The sequence below is a fragment of the Haliotis rubra genome, unplaced genomic scaffold (genome assembly GCF_003918875.1).
Source record: "Haliotis rubra isolate DU_JTF1 unplaced genomic scaffold, ASM391887v1 Scf3, whole genome shotgun sequence".
NCBI classification, from domain to species: Eukaryota; Metazoa; Mollusca; class Gastropoda; order Lepetellida; family Haliotidae; genus Haliotis; species Haliotis rubra.
This window is the reverse complement of record NW_025766968.1, coordinates 2,177,993-2,204,978: the sequence shown is the minus strand read 5'-3', so window position 1 is coordinate 2,204,978 and position 26,986 is coordinate 2,177,993. Positions and strand designations below refer to the sequence as shown.

General features: G+C 40.7%; 1 protein-coding gene across 2 annotated transcripts in view; it reads right to left on the bottom strand.

Annotated features, from left to right (window-relative positions):
* Window positions 1–8,825: 8,825 nt before the first annotated feature.
* LOC124282412 overlaps window positions 8,826–26,986 on the bottom strand; it is a 29,848-nt gene continuing 11,687 nt past the window's right edge. For both annotated transcript variants that reach the window (XM_046718394.1, XM_046718395.1), the window contains exons 4-12: window positions 24,393–24,635; window positions 22,671–22,888; window positions 21,020–21,451; window positions 18,128–18,325; window positions 14,387–14,485; window positions 12,935–13,078; window positions 12,054–12,215; window positions 10,820–10,957; window positions 8,826–10,144 (exon numbers count right to left, since the gene is read on the bottom strand). In XM_046718394.1, coding sequence (XP_046574350.1) covers window positions 10,091–10,144; window positions 10,820–10,957; window positions 12,054–12,215; window positions 12,935–13,078; window positions 14,387–14,485; window positions 18,128–18,325; window positions 21,020–21,451; window positions 22,671–22,888; window positions 24,393–24,635 — 1,688 coding nt within the window. In that variant the 3' untranslated portion in view covers window positions 8,826–10,090. The remainder of the gene's footprint in view (window positions 10,145–10,819; window positions 10,958–12,053; window positions 12,216–12,934; window positions 13,079–14,386; window positions 14,486–18,127; window positions 18,326–21,019; window positions 21,452–22,670; window positions 22,889–24,392; window positions 24,636–26,986) is intronic.

Below are 26,986 nucleotides of genomic sequence, written 5' to 3'. Positions count from 1 at the left end.
CCCAAGTACAAAATATTGCACTTTTGACTTGCGATGTACGCTTATAATTTTGTTTATATGTTTTTTCATAATCAGCAATGTATATTATATGTCATGAATAAGTGATAATTGTGTTTTAATTATGTTTGATTTTTTGGTTGCATGTAACCTTTAAATGTGTCTTTAAAACGCGATAGCATGAAAAGTCATCAGTATATGATACTCATCTTTTGTATGTGTACTACCCCAGGCTTCAGAACAATAATGCGACAGTGGGGTAGGCTAGAGGTTAAAGTGTTCGCTCGTCAAGCCGAAGATCCAGGTTCTATTTCCCACATGGGTACAATGTGTGAAACCCATTTCTGGATATTGCTGGAATATTGCTAAAAGCGACGTAAACCTAAACTCACTCACTCAGAACAATAACCTTCTGTTCATATTCTGCAGACCACAGCAGAGCACATCTCTCAATCAAGTCCTCCACCCTCAGATAGCAGGGGTTATAATGGCTAACATGGTCTTGAGTGTTATAAAATTTTGTTCTACTTAAACACTTACCAGACAATAAGCGGTGCAAACAATTACTCACACTTCAGACAATCACACCCATTTAATGGCTGGCTCCTATATAGGCAGGGTGTTTAATACTAGTAGGGTAATATATTCAAGTAAATATTATGTGATCTTTCATTGTTGATTGTGTGTATTTGCTTTAAATTGTCGTTACGATATTTGCTTTTGAAAATTTGCAAAAGATTGTATTTGTATTCGAGGGTTTTGTTTATCCCAACGCTACAAAATAGACATGTTAAGGTTGTATTATGCATTTGTCTAGAGCAATAGCAGTGTGAATATGATTTTAAAACTCATACGTGACATTGACAGCTCATGAAATGTACACTTCACGTAAAGGATGTAATATATATGGGCTGGAAAATAAAGGTCACTTCAGTCTTTCCACAATTACTGTTTAGATCATTAAAGTTAGAATACCAAATTCAGCGAATAATGTTTTGTACATACATTGCACAACGTACATAGTGTCATCCACGAGTACTACAATGTAAAGAATTTGTACAATGCACAACGCTACTTTCATGATTTATTATGTGACTGTCATGGATTAGTACGGTGTGTAGTGTGGCTGTCATGGATTAGTACGGTGTGTAGTGTGACTGTCATGGATTAGTACGGTGTGTAGTGTGACTGTCATGGATTAGTACGGTGTGTAGTGTGACTGTCATGGATTAGTACGGTGTGTAGTGTGGCTGTCATGGATTAGTACAATGTGTAGTGTGACTGTCATGGATTAGTACAGTTGTGTAGTGTGGCTGTCATGGATTAGTACGGTGTGTAGTGTGGCTGTCATGGATTAGTACGATGTGTGTAGTGTGCTGTCATGTCAGTGTGATGTGGCTGTATGGATTAGTACGGTGTGTAGTGTGACTGTCATGGATTAGTACGGTGTGTAGTGTGACTGTCATGGATTAGTACGGTGTGTAGTGTGGCTGTCATGGATTAGTACGGTGTGTAGTGTGACTGTCATGGATTAGTACAGTGTGTAGTGTGACTGTCATGGATTAGTACGGTGTGTAGTGTGACTGTCATGGATTAGTACGGTGTGTAGTGTGACTGTCATGGATTAGTACGGTGTGTAGTGTGACTGTCATGGATTAGTACGGTGTGTAGTGTGACTGTCATGGATTAGTACGGTGTGTAGTGTGACTGTCATGGATTAGTACGGTGTGTAGTGTGACTGTCATGGATTAGTACGGTGTGTAGTGTGACTGTCATGGATTAGTACGTGTGTGTAGTGTGACTGTCATGGATTAGTACGGTGTGTAGTGTGGCTGTCATGGATTAGTACGGTGTGTAGTGTGACTGTCATGGATTAGTACGGTGTGTAGTGTGACTGTCATGGATTAGTACGGTGTGTAGTGTGACTGTCATGGATTAGTACGGTGTGTAGTGTGACTGTCATGGATTAGTACGGTGTGTAGTGTGACTGTCATGGATTAGTACGGGTGTGTAGTGTGACTGTCATGGATTAGTACGGTGTGTAGTGTGACTGTCATGGATTAGTACGGTGTGTGAGGTGTGACTGTCATGGATTAGTACAGTTGTGTGTAGTGTGACTGTCATGGATTAGTACGGTGTGTAGTGTGACTGTCATGGATTAGTACGGTGTGTAGTGTGACTGTCATGGATTAGTACGGTGTGTAGTGTGACTGTCATGGATTAGTACGGTGTGTAGTGTGGCTGTCATGGATTAGTACGATGTGTAGTGTGACTGTCATGGATTAGTACGGTGTGTAGTGTGACTGTCATGGATTAGTACGGTGTGTAGTGTGACTGTCATGGATTAGTACGGTGTGTAGTGTGACTGTCATGGATTATGGATTAGTAGTGTGACTGTCATGGATTAGTACGGTGTGTAGTGTGTGACTGTCATGGATTAGTACGGTGTGTAGTGTGACTGTCATGGATTAGTACGGTGTGTAGTGTGACTGTCATGGATTAGTACGGTGTGTAGTGTGACTGTCATGGATTAGTACGGTGTGTAGTGTGGCTGTCATGGATTAGTACGGTGTGTAGTGTGGCTGTCATGGATTAGTACGATGTGTAGTGTGGCTGTCATGGATTAGTACGGTGTGTAGAGTGTGACTGTCATGGATTAGTACGGTGTGTAGTGTGCTGTCATGGATTAGTACGGTGTGTAGTGTGACTGTCATGGATTAGTACGGTGTGTAGTGTGACTGTCATGGATTAGTACGGTGTGTAGTGTGACTGTCATGGATTAGTACGGTGTGTAGTGTGGCTGTCATGGATTAGTACGGTGTGTAGTGTGACTGTCATGGATTAGTACGGTGTGTAGTGTGGCTGTCATGGATTAGTACGGTGTGTAGTGTGACTGTCATGGATTAGTACGGTGTGTGACTGACTGTCATGGATTAGTACATGGTGTGTAGTGTGACTGTCATGGATTAGTACGGTGTGTAGTGTGACTGTCATGGATTAGTACGGTGTGTGTAGTGTGACTGTCATGGATTAGTACGGTGTGTAGTGTGACTGTCATGGATTAGTACGGTGTGTAGTGTGACTGTCATGGATTAGTACGGTGTGTGTAGTGTGACTGTCATGGATTAGTACGGTGTGTAGTGTGACTGTCATGGATTAGTATGGTGTGTAGTGTGGTGAGCTGTCATGGATTAGTATGGTGTGTAGTGTGACTGTCATGGATTAGTACGGTGTGTAGTGTGACTGTCATGGATTAGTACGGTGTGTAGTGTGGCTGTCATGGATTAGTACGGTGTGTAGTGTGACTGTCATGGATTAGTACGGTGTGTAGTGTGACTGTCATGGATTAGTACGGTGTGTAGTGTGACTGTCATGGATTAGTACGGTGTGTAGTGTGACTGTCATGGATTAGTACGATGTGTAGTGTGGTTGTCATGGATTACTACGGTGTGTAGTGTGGCTGTCATGGATTAGTGTAGAAATGTGGCTATAAGGTGCCTGGATGGTTGACTACAAGGGCAGACCAACTGTAAGTAAGTGGTGCCTTGATGGTTGACCACAAGGGAAGATCAACTTGAAGTAAGTGGTGCCTTAACGGTTGACCACCAGGGAAAGTCAACTTTAAGTAAGTGGTGTGTAAGATGGTTGACCACCATGGATGGCCCACTCTCAGTATGAGTATCCTTGGATGGTTGACCACCAGGGATGACCAACTCTCAGTATGAGTATCCTTGGATGGTTGACCACCATGGATGGCCCACTCTCAGTATGAGTATCCTTGGATGGTTGACCACCAGGGATGACCAACTCTCAGCATCAGTATTCTCGGATGGGTAACCACCAGAAGACCAACTCTGATTATTATTCGCTGTTCGACGGCCGGTACATTAGATGACCAACTGGCAATGTTACTTTCCTTTGTCCCTCACTGACACAAGAGAAATTTAGACGTGTTCAAGCTCGAGTCTACTCCATTCCTAAATGATACAGTAATATCTCATCAATACTGCCAGTCTGCAAGTACAGTCATAATCAAGTATTCCCTTCTTCTCCAATACGTGGTTTGTTTTGAAATGCAAGAAAATGCTTTAAATGAAAAAGAAAGAGATTCGCCTCTTGATCTGCACAGCATGAAACTGCCGAAAACCAACTGCCATTGTCGCGTTAGCTCAAATTAACTCGTTGAACTGGCATTTCGAGATTAGTGAACTATACCACTTACGGCATGCTGCATGGAGACTGTTTTCGAAGTGTTTGCAGTTTATTTAGGCCAAGGTTAGACTCCAGCTCATTGTATTGCTATGCGTCGTCGGTCTAGGTTAACACAATACTGGTTGATTTCCAGCCCTTTGGATTTAGAAGTGCCTATCCCTCGATGATTAATCTCCCGTGCACAGAGCTGTCTCTCAACTCAGCAATGTCTAAACTGTCACCAATAAGCAGCCATTTACTGAGGTTTATGAGTAGGCTTGTGGAACAAAAAAAACAGATGTGCGATTTTCCTAAAAATATATGTTTGTTTTAAGAGATAATCTCTGTCAATGAAGAGTCATTTAGTCTCCTAAAAAATGCAGAAATGATAGTTGTTGTTTTTTATATACTCTCCCCAAAAAGTAACGCATGATGTTGAAATTGTTTCAAAATTAGTGCTTGATTGTTTTATTATTTAATGCTAATTTTTGCCCCTAGGATCCAACGCAATGCTATTTTCTGGCGTTACATTATTACCCTGACGGAATTGTACTTTCAAAGCCGCTACTAAGCGCTTCGCGCGACCGTATAGGTCCGTACATCCGCTTCTCAGGTACCCAATTTAACCAGCTGGGTGGACTGAATGCAATGTGGACGAAGTGCCTTGCCCAGGGATACAACACAGTATGAGACCCAGGTCACAAATGGTTAGTATCTCCACCGGGATTCGAACCCGGGCCTTTGGTGTGAGTGGCCAGCGTGCCACTGTGCTCCAAATACAGTACAACCAGAAATTATTGAGAAAATTAAAGATTGTAAAAAAATTTTTTTTATATTACTCATTTCTCACGTATTAAATGTGAATATTAGCAGAACATAACTCCAGATTCAAAGACAGGTGAACAGTTAGTATTTTGTCAAGTCACCATGGGCAGCAATGCAGGCTTCAATGCGGCGGGACATATTACTGATCAAAGAAGTTAGAAAGTCGTGGTCCATGCTGTCCCAATATCGGACCAACTCTTCTTTCATTTCAGCAATATTTGTCAGATTTTTCTTATTGACACTTTCCTTCATAAGTCCCCAAACATTTTCTATTGGATTTAGGTCAGGGCTATAGCTTGGCCAATCTAATAATGTCATATTTTGGGTCCGAAACCAGGCCTGTGAATGCTTTGAACGATGTTTTGGGTCGTTGTCCTGCTGGAAAATCCAAACATTTCCATAGAACACGTGAGCAGATGGAAGTAAATGTCCCTCGAGAATATCCGTGTACTGCTCACTGTTCATATTCCCTTCAAATACACAGAGGGGCGTTGCCCCTTACACAGATATGCCACCCCACACGTTAAATTTCGGACTGTACTTTGGGCGCTGATACAAAAGTTTTTCAGTTTGTTTGGTCCAGAATTTCAGTGTAATAGGAAACAGCCACACAGAACTTTCATCGGAGAAAATCACATTGTCCCAGTTAAAATTTCTATGCTGTAAGCACCAGTTCAACCTTCGCTCATTTTGTTCAGGTTTCATGATCGGTGATGGAATTTCTCGATTTTTCTGCCAACCCATTGCATGTAGCTCAGTTCTAATTGTCTCCTTACAGACAGCCACAGTTCCTCTATCAATCATATCCAGCCTTAAGTTTTCTAAACTCATTCGTTTGTTGTTAGAAAAAAGAATACCAAGCCGCCTCCTGTCACCGACAGTCAATTTTCTGGGCCTACCTGCGCCTCCCTGGTGCTCAATGCCATATCCGTTGGCACTATTTTTCAAAACACGATAAACAGTAGACAAAGGGATGCCTGTTCTACTTGAAATCTCTTTAGCTGATCTGATGTCCTTGTTATAATACTCTAAAATCAACTTCCTCTTGAGGATGACTGAAAATATCGTCTGCTAGCAAGTAAACAAAGGGGATAACTCTTCACAAACTAATGAAAAAGGATTGACGGAGTTTTCTCTCTTGAATCAAACCACGCACTTGATAGCTGGTCAAGTTGTTTATACTAGAAATCCAATTAAACATATTCCTAAAATTCTCAATAATTTCTGGTCATACTATATAATGCTGGTTTGTGTACATGGAACGAATGCACAGCGTAAAAACGCATCTTTGGAAACTTAAATGCCATACGTTCGCAACTGCCAACGTACAGTTCTGCGGGGTGATGGGCCGTTTTGCTTTTAGACGTTCACTGGCATTTCTGTTAGCAAAAGGAAAGAATAACGTTGCCGTAAATCGAAACATTGCGATTGGACGTATGGAGGCTGGAGAGTCTCAATCTGCCGTTGCACGTCACCTCAATGTTCACCGAGTACCAACAGTCGTTTATGGGATATCAACAAAGTGACTTAACCAATTCAACGCAAGATCGGCCTAGAAGTGGTAGACCGCGGAATACCACTGCAGTACATCTGGGTACTTCATTTGCAGAATCGAACTGTCACAGCAGCTGCAACTGCAAGTGCAGTGCCTGGTTTTAGGAGACTGTCGGCGCAAACCATTCGTAATCGTTTACGAGAAGCCGTACTTCAAGCCAGAAGGCCCTATTTTGGCCCTGTGCTGCGTCGACTACATCGATATCGACGTCGACGGGTCTAGTGGTGCAATGACGTTGTATTCAGGAATCTGGCGATGTGTCTGGTTCAGTGACGAATCACGCTTCCTGATTCAGTGCCTTGACGGAAGAGTGCGTGACTATTGATGTCGAAATGAACGTTTTGCAAGAATTGTGTCGCCCAGGTTGACCGATATGGTAGTGACAGCGTCATGATGTGGGGAATCATATCCGACACGCAGATATCGAACTTTGTGCGATTTCACGGCTATTTAACTGCTAATCGGTACAGAGACGAAATCTGAAGGATTCACACGGTACCGATCATTGTCTGCCAGAGGGAATGGTTCCAACAAGATAATGCCAGGCCTCACACAGCACATGAAACTACTCAGTAGCTTCTTTGGCCGATCTCAACACCATCTAGCATGTGTGGGATGACCTCGACCGACGCGTACGTGAACGTCATCCGGCGCCCCAGACGTTAGATGAACTGTCACAGGCATTGCAAGTGGAATGGGCCAAAATTCCACAAGGTCGAATTCAAAGACTTATTCAGTCCATGCCGAGTCGGCGCAGAGCAGTTTTGGGGGTTCATAGTGGCCACAACAGACAAAAATGACAACAGACATTTTGAGTTTTATTTAATTTTAATGATTAAAATTTGAAAGAAAAACACAAGAAAATATCAACAAAACAGGAACCATAACAGATACGAGATGAAACCTCTACACGACTAGTTGCTGATTTTTCCTGCATGAAATGTAGGCAGAACTTAACAGCTGTGGGAGATGATAAATGCGCGACGCTGAACGCCGTCGTTTTGTCCTTTGTCTGTGAGGATGTACATTCTAAACCAAGACAGACTAGTGTCACGTGTGAAGGAACAAAACCGTCACGGCCAGGAATAAGTCTTGTATACATTGAAGGTTTGTTGTTGTGTGGGCGGCAACGTTAAGTTTGGAAGTAAACACAGTGCAAACAGTATTTTGGCACCGTTACGTATAGCATGAGACTTTGTGTGGTACAATGTTTATGTATGTACACTTGACCACGTTACTTATATATCACTGATAAGCATACAAGGTGAAAGTTCGGCCAAAACCGTTATCTTTACAGCTTTAGGGTGGCTAAGCCCTGGTTCGGCCTTTGTGTGGACCTGGTTCAATTCGTATCAACACATCGTATTTATTTAGTACAAATGTTCAGTAATATGGGGTCGGGTGTATTAAATACAATTGCATGTGACTGAGTTATAAAAGTGAATTGGGTTCAACGCCATAAGGAACAATATTTAAGTCAAAAGAACGGCGGGTCGGTTTAGCGAGGGTGGACAGCCTATCGTGATGCAGATCCGAAGTGTTAACCGCTATGGTAAAACCCAGGCGAAGGATTGGTGCTGACAAACCTTTAATCATGATCGAGACGAACCGGGATTCAAACCCAGAATCATACGATTCTCCAGGTCCAAGGGACACAACTCTTCACAGCGATTTCCAATTACCTTGAATTCGTAAAGAAATAAGGGTTATCGGTCGTGGTGTTTTTGCCTATATTGAACATGATGGGGTTAGGGGGTCGGGTGGGGTTTATGGGTGAGTACACCCACACAAATGTAACGGTGACATAAAGTAACGTCCTGGTATAAAGTGGAGACAGCAAGTGATTATATGCACAGCTATCACAGGTTTCCATTCCTGACAAAGTGAAGCTCACACGCGCCCAGTAAGTACATGAAATGTCAGCACAGCCAATAAGCGCAGGGACATATAGCAACATGCAAAACGTATCAATGGTAATCAACATTCAAGATGGCAGTTATAAAACGCGTGCCTGTGACGCCATACATATATCTACAACACTGTAATGCACACTAGAGGAAAACATCAGTCTAAGTAAACTTTGGCTCAGTATTATTCGTTACACTGCTATACTGAGTTTACTTAGACTGAGGAAAATATAAAACTCAAACTTCAAATATTGAAGGCTCGTTTGAGAAAATATATTTTTACCACAAGCCTATTGTGTGATGGGTGTATTTACGAACGGGATTGGTCTACACAAACGCCAGTCTTTTAAAAAAAAAAAGGTGAGATACTGAATTTTAGGATACATCAGCTTAGCACCAAGAGTGATTCTAAAATAGTTCAGTGGAGACACATATATAATAAACCTTTTTATGGGCGAAATGTCTGCTTCCCTGATGAAGATTGTTTGTTTGTTTGTTTGTTTGTTTGTTTTTGTTGTTGCTGTTGCTGGAAAGGCACCTGAATGACATCACATTTGCTGGTAAGTCTACACATGTAACGCTAGTTGGTCAACTTATATACAAAATTGGACAAAGTAACTGTGCATACAATATTTTTGATAAAATTATGACGTTGTAGATTCTGACTACCAAAATTCACTCTTTTCTTTCAAAGACATACCCGTACTGGCATTGGAACAAGGTTCTGATGAGCATTTTAAGGTATACAGTTTTTAAATCGAAAAAAAGTTAGAAATTCAATTTGGGATGTAATGAATGATCTATACGTGCGAAATTGTAAGGTAAATGTATAATTGTTATTTAAGAGGATCATTGTGTATAATTTAAAAAATAGTAAAATGATTTTTTAAATGTACATATGAATGAGAATGGGAACCATTTGCAAGGTTTGGGTGTGTAGAGAACAGAATGTAGAGGTAGAAGAAAGGTGTGATTGAGGCATTAATGTGTCTTTCTGATATATGTATTTGAACATGAACAATTCTTTGATACAAACTGATTTTGACAGAACATGAAGATTAAAACAATTCACCTTTTCAGTAAAAACATCTTAACCTATAGACTTTCACAAAGGAAGATATTTTCTCCACGTTACAAAAAGATCTTTTTTTTACCTAATATTGTTTTCAAATGAATACGAACGCGATCATGTGACTCCATTATTTTCAGCGCCGCCATATAGCTGGAATATTGCTGGGCGCGGCTTTACACAACAATCAATCAATCAATCAATCAATCAATTAATCAATCAATTTTCAATTCCATTAGAAATGTATGTCAGATTAAAGTTGGAAAGGAAACACATTTATAATGTATAAAACATATTGCTTTCGAATATCAAAAGTATGTATGCACAGTTACATGTTCCATCAAAAATATTACGCAATCAAATAACGTATGCATACAAATCTTTCAAAACATTTGTGAAAATGTGAAACAGTATATTCACCAATTTCTGAAAGGATGACTTAAAACAATGCTAGCCCCGGCACACTTTGAACATTAAATGTTACACTGTCGTACAGAGGGAGTTTTGACACAAGTACAGATATAAATGAAGAATAATGTTATGACGTCACGCACGAACAATTTCACAATGGTACACTGTGGAGGATAGCAGAGTTTTCACCTGAAATAGAAATAATAATTATTATTTTTTGTTCAAATATGATATATACACAAAACGATATGGAAAGGTTCTCGGTTTGAATAAATGATGTTTTTTTCCGTTATTAAAAGAGATATCAATAACATCTGTGATGTTTTTTGCATTGGGAATAAATTGATTATAGCATTTTAATATGCATATTTTGTCAAGATTATTTTGAAGAGTGAGTGAGTAAGGATTTAAGGCACTTTTTGTAATATTCTACCAATATCACGGCGGGGGACACCGGAAATATGCTACAGACATTGTACCCATGTGGGGAATCGAACCCGGGTCTTCCGCCTGACTAGCAGACGCTTTTACCATAGGCTACCCAACCGCCGTTTATTTTAGGACGACAGCAATTGATTTGAGTGAGTGAGTGAGTTTAGTTGTAGCAATATTCCAGCTATATGGCGGCGCTCTGTAAATATTTGGACCTGGACCAGACAATCCAGTGATCAACAGCATGAACATCGATCTCCGCAATTGGGAACCGATGACATGTGTCAACCAAGTCAGCGAGCCTGACCACCCGATCCGGTTAGTCGCCTCTTACGACAAGCATGGGTTGCTGAAGATCGATTCTAACCCGGATCTTCACGGGTCGACAGCTACTGCTGCAAGGAACTTCTTGTAAATTATATATTGTCATACCTTTCCGCTGGCGACGTTGTCAATAAGCGTCACGATGTCTTTGGCATCCACGTTGACTGCACGTTGACGGAGTGAAACTACCGCGTGACTACATTCCATCATCGAGCACATGGGGTCATCAGGGTCACAGTCTTCATACTGGACAAACAAAGGACATTAATAGAGTGTGGTACAACATGGTACTCCGCTTTTTTCACGCAGTATCGCAGATGGCAAGAAAAACGGTCTAAATACATTGCAACCACGCTAAACAAGGGCCATCAGCGTGATGAGCGTATATTCATTGGGTTCATAGTTAGGATATGGTTTGGTTTGGTCGTTGTTTAACACTGCACCCTTCCAGCCATATGGCGGCGGTCTGTAAATAATCGAGTCTGGACCAGACAATCCAGTGATCAGCAGCATGAGCATCGATCTGCGCAATTGGGAACCGATGACATGTGTCAACCAAGCCAGCGAGCCTGACCACCTGAACCCGTTCGTCGCCTCTTATCTCAATTCTAACCTGGATCTTCGTGTGTGTCATAGTTAAGGAAGTCTACACAATATCTTCCTTGTGAAAACGTACCGTGAGGGTATACGAGTCTGTTAAGACACCGCCTAATAACTGACACACACTAATAATGTATGCTTAGAGTAACTGTTTTCACATTTCCACACTATCAACTGATTTTAACTTCTGTCCAAACGTTTATTTACTGTCTCTGTTTCCACACAAACACTGTATGCTTAGTGTATGTTTCAACACAAATAACGTATGTTTGGTCCATTTTGTTTCCACCATAATAATTGTATCTTTAGTGTACCTGTTTCCGAAAACTAAATTGTTCAGTCAGTCAGTTTATTTACTGTCTCTGTTTCCACACACAAACATTGTATGTTTAGTGTACCTGTTTCCACATAATAACTTATGTTTGTTTTGTTTCCACCATAATTATTGTATGTTTAGTGTACCTGTTTCCACCATAATTATTGTATATTTAGTGTACCTGTTTCCACCATACTTATTGTATGTTTAGTGTACCTGTTTCCACCATAATTATTGTATATTTAGTGTACCTGTTTCCACCATACTTATTGTATATTTAGTGTACCTGTTTCCACCATAATTATTGTATATTTAGTGTACCTGTTTCCACCATACTTATTGTATATTTAGTGTACCTGTTTCCACCATAATAATTGTATGTTTAGTGTACCTGTTTCCACACTAATCATTGTATGTTTAGCGCACCTGTTTCCAGACGTCTGTGCTGAACCCGTTCTTGACGAGGAATTCTGCAACCGACAACTGACCATTGTCCACACAATCAAACAGAGCGTTGCTGAACCGGTGTTGGGCATGGTGCTCCTTCAGACCAAGTGTTAGATTCTTCACTGTCGCCAAGTCACCAATCTGCAAACGTAAAACGCGACGTATTAGTCAACGTAACAGCCAACAAATGAAATGAGATTACTTGATTTCCCTTGAACGTGTAAGTTTACAAATTTCTGGGTCCCGATCCACAAAACGTTCGCAGCATAATGTCATTCGCAAGCCTATGATAAGGTATAGAGTTACGACTGGTCGTATCTTTACGAACGCTTTGTGGATCGGGACTCAGGAAACAATAAAAACTAAGGTTAACTTTTGGAACTTGTGGTCAAGTTACGTGTGAACAGAAGCAGCATCTTGACATTACGTACGGTGAAAACGGACGAGTGAATGCAGTTTTACGCCGTACTCAACAAGACTGTAAACTCTGTACCAGACAAACCAAGAACTGTAATCATAAGCAAGGACCTCACTGTTGGGCATCTTCCCTGGACAAGTGCGTCTATTGGCCTATGTTAAAGAAGAAGCCAGCCTATAAAGGTAGTGGACACACTTCCATCGTGAGGATGACCATAAGGTCAGACTGACCGATCAGCCGAGTTACAGCCGATCCCTTTGAGTTGGCTCTTGTGTCAGTCACATAGATAGTACATCACGCTTCGATCACTATCCCTTTAGCTTCTTATTAAACACAGTAGCATTTATACAGAATAAATATCAATAATAAATTGCCTAGAATTATGTTATGAAGTTTGATCCTTTGATCTTGAGAATCGTGAGGCAGCTATCCAATTACTGACCCTGCATGCGTGGTAGAAAGTCTCAAAGAAGTTGGTCATTCCCAGGAATATTTCCAGGTCGAAATCTTCAACATCGGCTTGGCGGACCTGGAACTCGTGGGGGCTGCACTCAATCTTACTGTAGTCCCGGGGGGTCAGGCCTTGCTGTGATACAGATACAAACACTCAATACATTGGAGGGAACGGGGGGATTCTGTCCTTGATGAAAGGATATGGGATGAGGGTCGAGGATGACAATTTGTACTGGTTCAAGGCGAGGGTTGTTTGGAAATTCGTACTGACGTTATTTTCAATATAATTTGTTCCAGAATATGGCAAACAAACTGCCTCAGGATTTATTTAAAATACAACATTGATAAATTGATGCCAGGTACAAAATACGTGGGTGAAATAGGTAGTTTGGTAATTCTTTAAAAGAAGAACAGCATCACTGGTTATTAAACGTCCTTTGCTCGGGTGTGACAATCATAAATGTTTCTTGACTTCTTTTTGTTATTAGATAATCAGCCAATCCTGTCCCTCACACGTATGGTTCCCGACACATGCATCTACCAAGTCGGGACCCTGACATCCCTTTGGTCGCCTCTTACGTTTGTTTGTTTGTTTGTTGTTTTACGCCGCACTCAGCAATATTCCAGCTATATGGCGGCGGTCTGTAAATAATCGAGTCTGGACCAGACAACCCAGTGATCAACAGCATGAACATCGATCTACGCAACTGGGATACGATGACATGTGTTAACCAAGTCAGCGAGCCTGACCACCCGATCCTGTAAGTCGCCTCTTACGACAAGCATGGGTTGCTGATGTTGGATGAAAATCGTGAATAAAGGTTCGAGACAAAATCTCTTCGTAGAGCTTTCATTGTACTATCATGGTAAACATGATAACATGGTATGAGTGAGTAAAGGACCGACGTGAACCCATACCCACTACTTCTACAACGAGACCGCCTCCGTGGTGTAGTGGTTAGAGCGTCCGCCCGGAGAGCGGAAGGTCGCGGGTTCGATCCCCGACCGCGTCATACCAAAAGACGTTAAAATATGGTACTTGTTGGTCCCTGCCTGGCGCTCGGCATTAATGGGTACAACAAGGACTGGTCAGCTCGGAGTCAGTATAATGTGTCTGAGTGGGGTATTCATGCTTCACTGCGGCATGGTATCTCAGTGGGCTAGCACCATAAAACCAGCTTAAGTCTGGGCTAGTACAAGCAGCCGCACATACACATATACGCACATGCACGTCGTCATATGAGGGAAATATTCTCAAGTACGACGTTAAACCTAATTTCACCTCACCTCACCACTTCCACAACGACCTCATGAGACCGTAACCTCAACCACCTCATAACAATATCGTGCATGGAGGTTAATGATCCAGGCCAAAGGTACAGTTTGTATTAATGATTGTCTATTGTATGGATGGTATAATTACAGCATTGCCAGTACTCACAGTATCTTTCGCGTTCTTGTTGGCTCCTTTCTTCAGCAGAAAGTCAATAGTATCCTGGTCCATGAACAACATGGCGTAGTGGAGAGGTGTGCGGCCCATCTACAACATACACAACAACATCAGACGTAATACACTTTGTAGGTAAGGGGAGTCCTCGTTAAATCGAAGACCTTAAACCACTCACACAACATCAGATACTGTAAACTATGCTAGTACGCTGAAACCTCGTTAAATCGAAGACCTTAAACCACACACACACATCAGATACTGTAAACTATGCTAGTACGCTGAAACCTCGTTAAATCGAAGACCTTAAACCACACACACATCAGATACTGTAAACTATGCTAGTACGCTGAAACCTCGTTAAATCGAAGACCTTAAACCACACACACACATCAGATGCTGTAAACTATGCTAGTACGCTGAAACCTCGTTAAATCGAAGACCTTAAACCACACACACAACATCAGATACTGTAAACTATGCTAGTACGCTGAAACCTCGTTAAATCGAAGACCTTAAACCACAACACACATCAGATACTGTAAACTATGCTAGTACGCTGAAACCTCGTTAAATCGAAGACCTTAAACCACACACACATCAGATACTGTAAACTATGCTAGTACGCTGAAACCTCGTTAAATCGAAGACCTTAAACCACACACACATCAGATACTGTAAACTATGCTAGTACGCTGAAACCTCGTTAAATCGAAGACCTTAAACCACACACACACATCAGATGCTGTAAACTATGCTAGTACGCTGAAACCTCGTTAAATCGAAGACCTTAAACCACACACACGCATCAGATGCTGTAAACTATGCTAGTACGCTGAAACCTCGTTAAATCGAAGACCTTAAACCACACACACACATCAGATACTGTAAACTATGCTAGTACGCTGAAACCTCATTAAATCGAAGACCTTAAACCACACACACACATCAGATACTGTAAACTATGCTAGTACGCTGAAACCTCGTTAAATCGAAGACCTTAAACCACACACACATCAGATACTGTAAACTATGCTAGTACGCTGAAACCTCGTTAAATCGAAGACCTTAAACCACACACACATCAGATACTGTAAACTATGCTAGTACGCTGAAACCTCGTTAAATCGAAGTCCTCCTACATCATACACAAGAAAATTAGGCGCCTTGATTTTCATAGGTACAGCGAGAACTCATATGTCGAAGTCGTAATTCGAGACTAACAGAATGCGGAGAAGAACAGTGTTAAGTCGAGAGGATTTACCGATAGTACGTAACATCGTTCATGGAGTTGAAGTGTTTTCACTGTAAGCTCGAATTAATGTTATTGAGACGAGGCGAGAGATTACAAAATGTGCTTCAGCTACACTGAGGTGCACAGGCCAAGTGTTCGCCCCAGGATCACAGCAACACGGTTCGAATTCCTGAGTCTCTGCTTCCACATTCGCTTAGCAGTGTCTCATTTCAGAAAGGTATCGAGCGTTGTGTTACATGTAAAAACCCACAACGAACAACCAGCAATGGAAATCAATTATTCTTCGGAAAGTCTGTTTTTTTCTCTCCAAAATTCACCTTACACAGCGAATCCATTCATATTTTGTTCACGATTAGGTTGTTTAAAAAATTCTTATTTTCGGATATTCAGAGATGTTTTAACATTAAACTGTTTTCTTACATTCCATTTGCTGTCATTAAACTATGCATTAAAACGTCTTCCGCTTTATTTGCGCCGATATCAGTGAAATATTTGGTCGTCACATGACATCTTACCGTATCAAACTGGACGTTTTATTTCAAATTGATAAATTCATTCTGTCATTTGATACAAAACCTATACATCCCTCATAACCTATCATTGGTCACTTGTACTACTACTACTACTACTACTACTACTACTACTACTACTACTACTACCACCACGCTACTACTACCACCATCACCACTACTACTACTGCTACTACAGTAGTAGTAGTAGTAGTAGTAGTAGTAGTAGTAGTAGTAATAGCTGTTGGTGTGGTGGTGTGTCATCCATTAAATATTGCCCCAGCCATATATAGCACAGGGGCGGTGGGGTAGCCTAATGGTTAAAGCGTTGGCTCGTCACGCCGAAGACCCGGGTTCGAATCCCCACATGGGTACAATGTGTGAAGCCCATTTCTGGTGTTCCCCGCCGTGATGTTGCTGGAATATTGCTAAAAGCGGCGTAAAACCAAACTCAGTCAGTCAGTTATATAGCACAAGTTCTAGTTGCTACCATCAAAACCGATACATTCCTCATGACCTAACCAATGGTCACTTCTACTACTACTACCTCTACTACTACTACTTCTAGTACCGGGTTAGAATATTGATCTTTAGTAACACATGCTTGTCGTAACAGGCGACTAACGGGATCGGGGGGTCAGGCTCGCTGACTTGGTTGACCCATGTCATCGGTTCCCAATTGCGCAGATCGATGCTCATGCTGTTGATCACTGGATTGCCTGGTCCAGAATCGATTATTTAAAGACCGCCGCCATAGAGCTGGAATAGTGCTGAGTGCGGCGTAAAACTAAACTCACTCACTCACTACTGCTAGTAGTAGTAGTCGTAGTACTAGTAGCAATAGCAGTAGTAGTAGTAGTAGTAGTACTAGCTGTTGTTATTGGTGGTGGTGTGCCCCAGCCTTATATAGCACCAGTTCTAGTTGCTACCATCATGTCATCTCCCTACACACCAGCGACAAATCATTTCTCTGACTCAGGATACGCCCACTTCAGTACAATTGTATTGACAATGAGGAACTAGTTTCACACACAGCCGGTAGTGGACTGTAACATCCTACACGGTCAATATTTACTGACGATGCATGAACACAACAAAAGAAAATATCGAACCACCCGATGTTCGACACATCCGGCTGAATGGTTGTAAAGTGTGTGCTTAGACTCGATTTCCGTATGCAACGCGGATGGCGCATAATAGTTAAGATTTAAAGTCACATCGGCAATATTTCAGCCAGGCGCATAATAGGTTAGTGATTCTAACATATACAGCCATTCAATTGATTTACCCACTGTGTGAAGCTTTACACTGGATATGCACGAACAAGGTTCAACGAATATATATACAGTCAGGCCGCGGTAATCCGGTCCTCGTTAATCCGAATCCACCGACTTCCGAACGCTACTCACTGGGCACCAAATCATCTCCCTATATATTGTATATAATTGACACCTCGTTAGTCAGATGATTCAGTTTATATATATTTCGAGTGATTAAGTTCTAAGCCATCAGCTGGGGATCTATCTATTTTCCATTTGTGACGCCATGTTGTATGTTTAAATAGAGAAGCACTGTGACGTATAATAGCTTCAACCAATCAGCATTACGACTTGCAAGAATACGCAAATATATTAAGGTTATTACACAAGGTCATTCAACCCTTATGAAATATTTCCCTAAGACTAATAATAAGTTATATTTGCATTTTAACGTACAAACTAAAATATCTTTTAGGTTAGATCTAAAAACAATTTACTATTTCGACTTATACATTTATTGTATCAGAGTTCGATTCCCTACATGGGTACAATGTGTGATGCCCATTTCTGGTGTCTCCCGCCGTGACATTGCTGGAATATTACTAAAAGCGGCGTAAAACTAAAACTCACTCACTCTCTGACTCACTCTTATCATACGGACAAATCAGCTGGCCACTGGCACTGACATCGACACAATAGGTTCGACACTCACACAGTCAAACTTGTTGACGAGTTGGGGGTATTCTTCAAGGAGATTGCGGACAATATCTCCCTGACGGTGAAGCAGAGCGTGATGAAGTACTGTCCGACTGCATCTGTCCAGGGCGTTGACGTACTTCTTCGTGAGCAACTTCTTCACCATAGCTTTATTGCCCCTGTCGATGGCCAGGAAGACCTTCTTGGCGTGTTCCTGTTCAGAGTACAGTACAATACAGTTAACTATGATTATAACGAACTAACGGATATAACGAACTGTTTATTCATCCCGAACACTTGCTGTATATTTTAGTCGAATTACGTAAAGCAAGCTACGGTTATAACGAACTGTTATATTTTCCGACCACTTGCTGTATATTTTAGTCGAATTACGTAAAGCAAGCTACGGTTATAACGAACTGTTATATTTTCCGACCACTTGCTGTATATTTTAGTCGAAATACGTATAACAAGCTACGGTTATAACGAACTGTTATATTTTCCGACCACTTGTTGTATATTTTAATCGAATTACGTATAGCAAGGTACGGGTTTGTTTGGGGGTTTGTTGTTGTTGTTTTTTTTTGGGGGGGGTGTTAAATCTTTTTATTTGTTCCCATAATTGAGTACAAGCAAATAAAGTAAAGCAATAAATGCATAAATACATGATCAAAGTTCATTGGGTTCAACAAAAATGTTAGATCAACTGATAGCATAGAGAGAATATACTCCAGTAAAATTATAACGATTATAACGAATGAGTTTGATATTTATTTACCTTTGAGTTCGTTATAACCGTTGTTTAGTGTATATCGAAAGGGATACTAATGGTAACATATACCACACAAAAGAGGTTAAGGGCCATCCGATTCTTACATATCACTAGCATATTATGAGTTAATTTGTCATGCCATTTAGAAATATGAACGCATCGGGTGCTAGAGTAATGTGAAGGCATCGGTTGGTTCTTAACATCCTTTTCATATACATGGTCGGTTCATCAAGAATGTAAAGACAGTATTGGCAACAAAGAAGGAGGAATAAAATAACAAGTCATTGGTTCATGAGGGATATAAACAATATTTGCAAGAAAGAGTGCGGATGTAGGTAAGAGAAATGAAATTTTCATTTTTTATTTTAAATTAAAATTTTTTTTAGCGGAATCCTTCTCTGGAGTTCATCCCTCGTGATATATTTTTGGAATATCGCTGATGCCCCGGTAAAATCAAAACATACTAAAATTGCGAAAATTGCCCACCTACATGCAATTATACACATTTTTCATTCAAATACAAAGCCAGATGTTCATATTCCCACGTTCATAAGAAACATCGACTATAACATGAGCATGTGTTCTGGAATCCCTATCAGTGATGATAACAGGTGCATACACAAAGGTGGGCTCTTGCCCCACCTATGACACCTGCCACAAACACATGCAAAACCAAGTCAGCTGCTCGCCTAAAGATATATAAGTAAAAAAAGAGGCGTACCGAAATCATTTTATTCAATGACGCGTCAAATTTGTCCTCCGTATGCCCTCGGGGCGGTGGGGTAGCCTAATGGTTAAAGCGTTCGCTCGTCACGCCGAAGACCCGGGTTCGAATCCCCACATGGGTACAATGTGTGAAACCAATTTCTTGTGTCCCCCGCCGTGATGTTGCTGGAATATCGCTAAAAGCGGCGTAAAACCAAACTCAGTCAGTCAGTCAGTCCGTATGCCCTCACCACCACTAGCGTGATCATTGAACCCTCCGAGCACTCAAGCATGTCGGTGAATGACTCGTGTTAGCGTACACATCATGAACGGACAAAACACCTACGTCACTTTGATCGAGATTCCACGAAGATCTTTAGCCGTTGATAATTCACGAAGAAGCTTTTATGTGGATCCCTCAAAGAGAATGATTTGTCACCCAGAGCATAAACCCAACGCTTAAGCTAGAGACATGGAACGATACCAAAAGCAAAAAGTGCATTTGAACCATCGAGTTCAACTCCATTGTGCTACACGATCAATAGCGAGGATTTGGCCACAAATGTTGTGTTTATTTAGGCGATCCACGTTCTGTGGGTTTAATTGGGCAAGGTGACATATTGACTTAACCGCGTCACAATGACTTGCAACATGTACAGCGAGAGGTTTCAAATGATACATTTAGCTCGGATAAATCTACAGGTAATCTGGCTCTTTACTTTGTTAATACTTCTCTTCCGCTTTTCACCCTTCTTTACCATTAATAGTTTTAAAATATCTTTGGAGAGTGTCTAAATTTGACATCGTGTGCCTTATCCTTTTCTGATCCACTATTCTGATAAAAAAGATGTTTAACATCGGATCCTGGCACGTATAAGGGACACAACACAGCAACTGAAGGCCGAGACTAAGATCTAGTCTCTTACGAAAAACACAGTTCATAAATGATGATAATCATACAATATAATGAAAAGGAGCAGGGATGGAAATAACTTTAAAATTGCTAGTGTACTCCGGTACTGTGGCACATGTAAAATCACTTGCCCTGATCATTTTTCCACTATACCGGCCGTTTTCTTGTTAATTTTTTAAATAAACAACATTATTAACATTGGAAAGTCAACTGGACAACGGTACAGCGTGATATACAAATTTGCTTGCCCGACAGAAAATAGCACTGGACTCGGACGTCGGGCAATGGGTTATTTTAACCCCTGAGGAGCACAGAGACGTTCTTCATTTTCAGAAACTATGGGTGATCTAGACTTGCTACACATTCTAGATTTGCTCTCTTGGATATATTTGTTTCAGGGTCTGTGTAACAGACTACTGCAGTCTTAGAAGACGATACACATTATCGTTCTGAAATTGCCATCGGTTCCACGTATGCACAGGTATTTTCGTTGTCCAACCAAAAACATAAAGACCTACCTGTGTCGCGACAATATTCTGCAGGATGGTCACCAGCTGCTTTGAGCCTTGCTTCCGAGCAAGTTGAAGTGCATTCCTCCCTTTCTCGTCCGTTATGTCCAGAATATGGTCATACGCCTGAAGGATCAGCGTCTCAAGACGCTCAATGTTACAGGTCTTTATAATGTCGATCACATGGTCGTCAATCATCTGCACATAATTTGGTTTGCCCAATCCTTGGATTATGTCCCGTACTGTACGTCCACAGCGTGCACGAGAAGCTACGTTAGCGCCGTAGTCGAACAACGCTTTAATCATGTGCTCTGGCTGGTCGAACGTCATGGCGGTCAACAGAATTGTTCCTCCCTGGCGCCCCCTGGCGGTCATATCAGAGTTTTTCAGAACACGGTGTATTATTCGCTCATCGGTTGGTTGACCAGGTCCAGAGAACAACTACAGAGAGAAGAAACAGATACACAGTCAGTGAGTGAGTAGAACGCCGATTTGACCAGTAATTCATTAAATTCCTCACGGCCTGTTACCTTAGTGTGAGAGAAAGTCCAGGGACATCATCTCGTATATCATATTTATATACGAGAAATATTACAATCTAATTTCCATACGAAAATATGAACAACCAATGAGCTCACGTGTACATGAAATTATGCATGCTTGTTTCATGCATTATTTTTAACTTCAGTTTGACACATCCACTGGCTGAAAGCGATGTCATTACAAGTACGCATAGACGCATTTCTGTGTAGAAGATATGTTATACCAAATGAGGTAAGATGAACGGATTAAGAATGGTTTTTTTCTGGTAATTCTGTGGACTTATGGACTTATACAATATTGACTTACAACTGAACTGAATAGTGTAAAATACATATTATCTTCTCTTCAAAAACTAAAATAAACCCGCTGGCTTCGAAACTCATGTTTACGTGAATTGAGAAAACTGTGTTAAGAAAGAGAAATATTTTTGAGAAGATAAATAAAGAAATACATTTTCTATAGTGTAGGAAACATACATACTTTACACATTTTAGACACCAGATGAAACAAAGAAGGAGATATATGTATTTGAGTTAATTAACGAAACAAAGAAATACATATATTTCAGATACCTTATGAAACAAAGAAACAGATTTATTTCAGTTACCTTGTGGAATAAAGAAATACATGCACCTAAGATACAAAGAAATAGATTCATTTTAGATACTTTATGAAACAAAGAAAGATATATATTATTTTAGATACTTTATGAAACAAAGAAAGATATATATTATTTAGATACTTTATGAAACAAAGAAAGATATATATTATTTCAGATACATTATGAACAAAGAAAGATATATTTATTATTTAGATACTTTATGAAACAAAGAAAGATATATATTATTTTAGATACTTTATGAAACAAAGAAAGATATATATTATTTTAGATACTTTATTAAACAAAGAAAGATATATATTATTTTAGATACTTTATGAAACAAAGAAAGATATATATTATTTTAGATACTTTATGAAACAAAGAAAGATATATATTATTTTAGATACTTTATTAAACAAAGAACAAGCTATATCTCTTCAGATACTTTAAGAAACAAAGAAAGAGCTGTATTTTTGTATCTATATACCTTATGAAATGAAAAAAAGAAATAATTACATGAAAAAAGAGCGGATTGGGCGTCAACTGTGGGTCTGATATGGGAGCATACAGCACGTTGGTGTCTGGTCTGAACGTCATGACGAAGTCCAGCACCTCCCACACGTCCTTCTCCCATACTGCAGCCACCAGCGGCCGGGGTTCCTCTGGGCAGTCGGGGAAGCAGAACTGGTGGGAGTGGTCCTTGGCGTTCACGTCGACGGTGCTGCTGTCGAATCCTACACAAAGGTTGTATGGTGTTACTTTGGGTGAGTGAGTATGGTTTTACGCTGCTTTTAGCAATATTCCAGCAATATCACGACTGAGGACGCTAGATATGGGCTTCACACATTGTACCCATGTGGGGAATCGAACCCGGGTCTTCGGCATGACGAGCGAACGCTCTAACCACTAGGCTACCCCACCGCCACTGTTACTTTGGGCAGAGGAGATGGCTACTGAACGATGACTTCCTAGTTTGGGGCTGGGGTATACAGGATATTTTTTGTCAATCCGCGTTTTTAAGACATACAAAACACATATATGCTTTGTATATGCCAAAGAATTCCAGTCTCAATTATCAACGGAAACAGATTTCCTTTGGCATAACAGTCAAAAGGGGTGACAATTTTATGAATGGATCCCTGAACATCAGTGAAGACACACGGTGAGTGAGTGAGGTTGTCTTATGCCGCTTTCAGCAATATTTCATCAATATGACGGCGGGGGACGCCAGATATGGACTTCACATATTGCACCCATGTGGGGCATCGAACGGCTTGATGAGCGACCTTGACCCACCGTCCCGATGACACAAGATGTTCGCAACACATCCGATCGTCGTACAAACACACATAACCATAGCGAAAATTGGGTTCGAACCCACGATCATAGGTTTCGGGTACGCCAAAAGAACGCAAATTGTGGCGTCTCTGACGACTGAGCCAAGTTATTTACAAAGTTACTGAAACGCTAACAGGGCTTAGTACGGTAGCGTATCTCGGACACCTATGTAGGTTAAGAGGTCACATTTATTTTTCATATATCTTTGGGAACAGATATTTATATTTGCAATGTGAAAGAGAGCACGAACCGTGACACACGAACTGGATGTCGTGGTTTTTCTGTTGTTAGGTTTTCTGTCATTTATTTTCAAGTTCAAACTAATCTGGTTTCATGTCAATTACAATTACATTACAGAAACATATTGAAACACGTATACGAGGCATGACATGTAAATTCCAGTATTTTACTGGACTGGTCACATTTTGGCAACTACGGAATTTAAAATTGGTCGTTGTCTTGACAAGGCTACTCAACCGTGCCTTGTATGCAGGGGTGTGTGAGTATGGTTTTACGCCGCATGTCGCAATATTCCCGCAATATGACGGCTGGATAAACCAGAAATGGACTTCACACATTGTACCCATGTGGCAAATCGAACCCGGGTCTTTAGCGTGGCAAGCGAACGATATAACCACTAGGCTACCCCACCGCCCCTTTGTTAGTCTGTCGTACAGACCCTGAAGTAAATATATCCAAGAAAGCCCACGCAAGTCTAGAAAATGTGGCAAGTCTAGAAAATCTCAGGGCTCCTTTTCATTATATATTTTCTTTTTACTATGAACTTTTTTCAGTAAAATATGTTCATTTCAGAGACTAGTTTCGAGTCTACCCCTTTGTATGAAGCAAGAATAAACCACCAAATTAATCTGTGCTGTATGGACTGGTTAAAACACTTACCGAGGTCCTTCCACATCCCACACAGCCTCTGTACCGCCGCCATCACCCCCAGGGCAAACTCTATGGTGTTTTCGTACTTCTCCAGCAGATACACGATGTCCAGTTGTCCAGCTTTTGCGTGTGCAAGACATTTCAGGTTGGTGACTTTACCGTTTTTGAAGACCGTGACTCGGCACCAAGATTTCAACAGACGCTCTATGACACGCTTGTCTGGATTCGGGGCTACCAAAACTGCATACAGCCCTGGAGGAACAAGAGTGAGTGAGTGAGTGAGTGAGTGACTGACTGACTGACTGACTGACTGACTGACGACATTTCAACACCATGGCCTGTATATAATCATGTCTGGGACATCGTAAATACAAATGAAAAACGATCCTCGTCGCCAGGTTACGATTGAACATAATCATACAGATGTCAAACCCCGGATTATCCAGTCCTGGCAAATTATTATACTTAGAAACCGCCGTCATTAAGCTTCAGTGTTGCTTGGTGACACTTTACACACCAAATGGTACACATACACTGCATGTGTTTAGTGTTTAGTTCTGACAGGTTTCAACAATCGGAATTTGATATATTTTTCCACAACAGAAAATGATAAACAGGATATTTTATAAGTTTGTTTGTTTGTTTGTTTGTTACTTAACGCCTCACGCCTAGTCTTGACCAAACCAAGTCAGCAAGCCTGACCACCATGTCAAGTGTTCATTATCTTTGACTCGAGAACAGAGATCAACTTCGAGCTCTTGACAACGAAAGCCCGTTCGCAAATTTCTGTGTATTATCGCGAACGACTCACGTAGAGCCGAATAGCCTTTCCTCTCTGAATTGATGTTTTGTTTGTCTGTTTGAAAATCATGTATACTTTCAAACATGACATTGTTTATGTCAATATTCCAGCTATATGACTGCGATCTGTAAACACTCGAATCTGGACCAGACAATCCTGTGACTGAATGACATCATGAACGCATTTAGACTGGAAGATGTGCACCAAGCCAGCGAACCTGACCTCTAACGAACCTCTAACGACAAGCAATGTTGAAGACCCATTTCAACCCGGATCTTCTCGGGTTGATATACAGGATACAATTCATAACGACAGAAAATGGATTGACATTATACAGAAGTCTGTGATGATTATAGCCACGAACTATATCAACACGCACAATGTGTTAGTAAAGAAACGAACAATATTCCAAGGCGAGTGAGAGTTTTCTGGAACGCTGCCTTAAACATTTGTATTTGTATCACTGCGTGTCTGCTTAATGTGGGAGAAAAACCCGAAATGGTACAGGTCTTGAACGTTTACAGCTGTTGAACAAAATGTCAAGGCGAATGTCGCGATTATTCCACGAAGCCGATTCAATACAATAAAATACATAATGTTTTTAAAAGGCAAAATAACAACAAAAATTAAATGAATGTGCTATAAAAAATAACGATGTTTCAAAAATCCACGAACACGCGAAAATAAGCATTAGTGAATCTGAGATTTGAACCCACGATCATAAGTTGACGCAAGGTGATTTGCTGTGCTTTCACAGAGTTGGCTAGCCCTGTTTCTAATTCACCAAACGTTACAAGTAGGAGTACGGTAATGTATTTGGGTCGTCAATCTAGGTCATGAAGATCATTTATGCCTTATCGTGATCCCCTAGGTCAGGGGTATTGACACACCGTCAATGTACGAGGCATGTTTGTACACACCGTGGCTAGAAATAGCGCTGCTTGCACGAAGGCCACCTGGCCTTTCATTCTACATTGATCGGTTCACAAAGCTCAACCTGTGGGATCGGTTACACCAGTCTCGTTGTACTAGTTTGACTTACTATATTCTCCACCAGTACATATTTACGAATATATACTGAAATTAATTAGAGTATTATTGATGGACGTAACGGTTATATTTTACTTGACATTGGGTAACCTCTAAATTTGATATTGAAGAACAAGACCACCTACACCTTTGGAGGACCGTCTGTGTGATAAATGCTCTGTCCTTGAAGATGAAGAACACCATTTCATGTGTTGCACTAAATATTCAGATGCATGAAAGTCCTCATTTAACTCCCTTTCCTCTAAAACTTACTACCACTGAAAAATTTAACCTCCTTTTTAGAAATAATGATCCAAATAGTATAGAAATTATTTGCTACCACATGTACAACTTTAAACAAATATACAAGATCTGATTGTCCTTGGCCATTATTATTATTATTATTATACACATTTGTATTATTGTATGTTTTGTTGCTCATCATATATATGGGATTCATTATATATCTTGTTTATGTAGTTTATAGAATATTGTCACTGTTTCTGTATGGAACGTTTGCACAATAAATATTTGATCTTTGATCTTGATCTTTGGTAGTGGGATATTTTAACAGATATTGATATTGATGAGGGACTGGTTAGTTATTATGCAGGGGTGGGGGGGGGGGGGGCAGGTTGGATTTATATTAGTACAGACACAAACACTCATGTTATGTAACATTCTTTCACGTCCCTCCCCTACCCTAATAACTAATCTGTCATGAACAACGTTTACTTAGTTATCTTGTCCCCCAGCCCACCTACCCCACCAC